Source organism: Diplotaxodon limnothrissa, linkage group LG3, assembly GCF_057381915.1.
Source record: "Diplotaxodon limnothrissa isolate DT_005_m linkage group LG3, D_limnothrissa_male_GT1.1, whole genome shotgun sequence".
Classification (NCBI taxonomy): Eukaryota; Metazoa; Chordata; class Actinopteri; order Cichliformes; family Cichlidae; genus Diplotaxodon; species Diplotaxodon limnothrissa.
The window spans coordinates 24,402,110-24,407,325 of record NC_140598.1 but is presented as its reverse complement, the minus strand read 5'-3'; the positions used below and the strand labels follow the sequence as shown (position 1 = coordinate 24,407,325).

General features: G+C 41.6%; 1 protein-coding gene across 2 annotated transcripts; it reads left to right on the top strand.

The window, feature by feature from the left end:
• Positions 1 to 1,823: 1,823 nt before the first annotated feature.
• On the top strand, positions 1,824 to 4,726 carry LOC146635061 (barrier-to-autointegration factor-like protein). 2 transcript variants are annotated; one of them, XM_085345179.1, is made up of 4 exons: positions 1,824 to 2,021; positions 2,652 to 2,770; positions 3,839 to 3,965; positions 4,497 to 4,726. In XM_085345179.1, the coding sequence occupies exons 3-4, from the start codon at positions 3,840 to 3,842 to the stop codon at positions 4,641 to 4,643; spliced, it is 273 nt and encodes a 90-aa protein (XP_085201305.1). In that variant the 5' UTR covers positions 1,824 to 2,021; positions 2,652 to 2,770; position 3,839; the 3' UTR covers positions 4,644 to 4,726. The 2 variants fall into 2 exon arrangements, with proteins under 2 accessions (XP_085201305.1, XP_085201296.1); XM_085345170.1 differs by having other exon boundaries at positions 2,224 to 2,770.
• The last annotated feature ends 490 nt before the right edge of the window (positions 4,727 to 5,216 follow it).

Genomic DNA, 5,216 nt, shown 5'->3' with positions numbered 1-5,216 from the left:
ATGTGTTTTCAGACAGGATTTAGAAATGTTGAGTGTTGGAGAGACCCTAATTTCAAGAGTCAGACTGGCCCAAAGTTTAGGTGCAGCAATCACAGAGGCCTGGTCTCCTCTATGTTTTAGTCTGCTATTAGGAACAATCAGAAGCAACTGATCAGCTCATTTAAGAGTTCCATCATTATTAGACAACTTAACAAAAAACAAATATATACCCATTTCAATTATTTATTTTTACCAGTGACACCAATATAACATCTCCACATTCACAAATATACATTTCTGACATTCAAAAACAAAACAAAAACAAATCAGCGACCAATATAGCCACCTTTCTTTGCAAGGACACTCAAAAGCTTGCCATCCATGGATTCTGTCAGTGTTTTGATCTGTTCACCATCAACATTGCGTGCAGCAGCAACCACAGCCTCCCAGACACTGATGAGGATGATGTGGACAAAATACTCATTTGCCTAATAATTCTGCACTCCCTGTATTTTCTTTTTACACATATATGTAAGCATTGATCCACATTTAGTAATGCCAACATATTAAACGAACAATATTTGTCTCTTATATATAACACATCTAAATATACACTGTCAAAGATGTCTTTGAGTGAAGATTTAAGGTGATAGGAAATTTGAATAAATGCAACTTGAATCTTTACTGAAGTTCAGTGAATGACACAGAGTTCAAGCTCACTGCTGTAATATATCATAATAATCTGACAATAACTATAATTTTGGCCCTATTATATTTACATTACCACAGTGAAATGACTTTAGTCTCATGAACAACATCAGCTAATTGTTATTTACTAACTAATCTTGAAATGGCTTTTCAGTACAGAAATGAAGCCCAACAATCATGTTTTACAGTCCTGTGGTCTCAGCCTCAGACACTCAACAAATCAAAGTGATCTCATAAAAAAATTAATGAACAAAAAAAATTTTTTTTTCTCCATCCTTTTTGTCAGACAATGCTGTATGAAACGTTTCTCGCGGCTAGTATTATTGTTTCTAGGCAACCTGAGCAGCACAACGAAGGCCAGACCGTCCCATTTCACAAGCCTCTCACTTCCGCACTTCTTGTACTTCGTAGTACCTGCTGTATGTAGTCCGTGAACTACGCGTACTACGAAGCGTGCAGTCGCTGGATTGGGACACAGCCACAGAGGGGGAAAAGGGTTAGGCACACAGGAGGAAGACACAGCTGAATCTAATTAGACTGGGAGGAAGCAAACCTGAAAACATGAACATAGAACCAAAAACACTAGACATAACACAAGGAAGGCACAGAGAACCAAAACCCTAAGAACATAAGATAATAATAATAATACTAATACTAAACACAAAACGCTGGGTCAAATGACCCAGGACCATTACACTTATCATACTTATTTTGTATTTGATGTATTTGTATTTTTTGTATTCTTCTTCTGCTATCTGAGGTAATGCACAAATTGTCCCGCTAGGGGATCAATAAATCTTATCTTAAATATTTATCTGGTTAAATTCAGTATGGTTCCGACAACAGTTTTCACAATAACATATATTAATGTATATTATATTATGTTTGTTGTGGGGGGGGGGGGGGGGGCGAGGGAGTGTTCGCCCAGGGCACCAAACAGGCCAGGACCGCCCCTGCTCAGAGGTCTGACGCTTTCTGGAAACAGTTACACGCAGCTGCGATGAGCTGCACACACCGCCTCTTTTAGCTCCTCCCACAGAGGGGAGGCTGTTGTTAAAGTTCTTAAATTCATCCTCATTTTCTTGTCGCTTCCTGTTTTGGGGTGAGCACACGGATATCTGTGACAGTGTAGCTGAGATATAATGTACGAATTGTGAACATTCTCAAAACTGTATTGTACATAGGTTATACTTTTTTATTGTGTGAACTTTATTTTTGTGGAACTAAGGTTCCGTGTGTTATTGTTGAAGTGGGACATTAATCAGTGTAACGCCACCTGCGGCCACATTGCGGGTGTGGGGTTTCCTAGCCAGAGCTGTACGGACTCCACACTGGTGAGGCACGCTTTCTGTAGCTCTTCTCCCTGTACTAAATTATCCATAAAAATTCGGTGTATTTGTCTTTGTTAAGTATTGGCTCCTAGGGTTAAAAGCTCTCAAAGTGTTTTCAATCGCTTTGAGTGAGAAAAATGATATTTGGAACTGCGCTTTATCTGTTGTATCATCCGTTTGTGTGGAACTGACTTGTGTTAAACAGGGTGAGGAGAAGCCTGCTGCCGCTGTGTGACACTGATTTTGCTGCTGCACTCTGTTTTATAGGTATGTGTAAATGTGTAGTTTTTGTTTTATGTGTATAATGAGCTCATGTCCCGAGGCTGTGCTCTGAGCAGTATCTTCAGCCATGTTGGGAAGAGTTAAAAAGTTGTTTGAATATGTATTATGCAATTGACCTATTTTAATGGGAATTTGAATGTTATACGTTATTGTTAGTGATTCCATAATTGTCTCTGTTTTACCCCACTGTAATATTTGATTTTGAAGTGGCGGTTGTGAAAATTATTATTTTGATAAGTTGTATTTTCTTTTATATGATGCAAGCAGAGCTGTACGGACTCCACACTGGGGTGAGGAGAAGCCTGCTGCCGCTGTGTGACACTGATTTTGCTGCTGCACTCTGTTTTATAGGAATAAACCCTGTTTCCAGCCAGTCCGTGTCTGTTGTCACAACGCAGTCGACCATTTCACATCTGCTACAACAGCAGGTGAATTTCACGAGGACAATATCTGCAATCACTTTGAAACAGGTTCGTTTGCACCTGAAATAGAACATGATAACTTGAACATTCATTTTGAAGCATTTTAACTCTTGACTTCTTTTTCCTTTCGTAGTTTAAATATTGTTGATGCTCAAAGCCATGCTTTGACCTACGACTTTCATCTGTCCCTTGACGGAGCTCCTAAATCAAACTACCCGTGTGTCACATTAATGTTCCCGAGTAAAAACGGTCTCGGACTCAAAACACCGTAATTGCTTTGCTACATGTAGATGCAGGCGGAGGTGCCTCGCTTCGAGTGCTTCACCAAGTCGAGCACACTTTGTTCGTGTATATCGATCGTTCAGTGTACATCATCACCGCTTCTTTGCTCTGTCCCGCAAAAGACCTGTGAGCCGCGTTCGCTGGACCGGTTAGCGGTGGGATATCTGAACTTTAGCTCTCAGCTCAAAAACTCTTAAGTCAAGGCAGCACTTTATGTACTTTGAAGTATATTTCATGGAGTATCTGTGATTTGGAGAGGTGGCCATCTGCTGTGTCCATTTTGGAGTGAGGGCAAAGGGCCAAAGATGAGGTCCAAAATCCATTTTTGGATGCTCGATCAAACCAGGTTAGCACTCTCATACCTGGGCTTTTCCTCCAGCTATAACAACAAGCTGAACCCGCCAGGCTGTCTCCCTCAGGGAGGCTCTGTCAAGTCCTGACCTCATCTCTAAGGCCGAGCCCAGCCACACTTCAGGGACCATAGCTGAGGGTGGGGATTGCCCCAATCAGTCTGTAAATCTCACTCCCCTCACTCGTGAACCTGACCCTGAGATATTTAAACTCCTCATCTCTGACCTCCTTAAAACAGCTTTTGATTGTTTCATTAATTAAATAATCAAAGCCGTGGATTCTCGGGTGTGAAGAGCTCAGTGAAATCTGCATCATGAAATGCAGGAACAGGACTCAGAGTTCCATAATAATAATTGCAATAATAGTAATAATAAAAATGATAGTGATGATGATGATGTGGATGGATGGAGCTGAGCTGTCTCATGTTATAAATCTGCGGCAGCGATTCTCAGACAGGCGTTAATGAAACTGTTTTCTTCTCAGGATGTCAAGCAACACTCAGAAGCACCGAAACTTTGTCAGCGAGCCCATGGCAGGGAAACCGGTGACGGCGGTGCCAGGAATCGGACCTACTCTGGGGAGGGAGCTGAACAGGGAGGGCATCAGCAAGGTGCGCAAAACACCCACACACACAAAAAGCAGAATTTGGTTTTTGGACATGAACGACTTTAACGAACGACTTTAACGAACTATAAACGCCTGTGACAGGGGAGCGCACCTGTCACCTGATCCCAAACAGATTTCTGCATTTCACCTTCATGCTGTGTTTTTCTTACATTTATAGCGTACATATTTATAAATGCAGTTTGAACCTGCATTGTCTCTCACACAATGTCAGTCTGACTTTTACTGTTTTTAACTTGATTTTTGCTATTCTTTGTTTTTATCCCTGTTGTAAATATATAATCATGTGAATTCCTGAACTCTCTCCTGAAGCTGTCAGAGGAGCTGATGTGTTTGTTCATGTGTGGTATTTTCTGTGTGTCAGACTTTAGGTTTTGTTTTCCTGCTTCGTGAACTTTGTCATAGGTTTCACTTTCCTCTGAAATGCCTCCTTTGTGCCTCACATCGGTCATATCCTGCTCCTGTTTGCACTTATTTCTCTCTCATGTATTCAGTTTTGTCTTGTCTTTGTTTTTAGGCCTCTGGCCTCCTCGGTCAGTACCTGGTACATAACCAAAACCCGCAGAGCTTCAATCAATGGGTCAAACGCAGCAGTGGAGCGAACGGTCACCAGGCCAACGCCTGCACCCAGGCTATGAAGGAGTGGACAGACAACAATCTGTGAGGACCCGCCCCCTTTACCTGAGAGGCACCTCTCAGCTGATCATGTGCTGAGCATGAATAAAACATAAATAAAAGTTTGTGTGCCGGAGCTTCGTTTGTGTCTGTGACTCAGTGAGTGGATCTGTGTTTGTTAAAAACTTTGTTTTTAATGACTCGCTGGCACTGGCTCAGTCTAACAGACCCCTGCAAGATGATGCGACTCACGTCTGGTGAAGCGCCACTCCCCTGTGGCCGTTTTTGGTACTGCAGATAGATGCTGAGAGGTAATAAATGACAATCATAGTTTAGGAAGCTCTGTGTTCGATAAAGTTCACAGATTTAGACTGTTTCATAAAGCAAAAGTTATCATTCCTGCCCGTGGACAGAAATGGTGCAGAGTTTGTGTGTGTGTTTGATCATAATTAATGTTACTGATCGCTTGACTGGAGATGGAGGAGGAAGACTTTAAAGAAGTTCAGTTTGTGATCAGAAAGTGAAAATTGAACTACATTTCTCACCAATAGGTGGAAGTGTTTACCACAGTACTTCCTGTGTCCTTGTAGGATTAGGATTTAACTTTATCGTCATTACACAT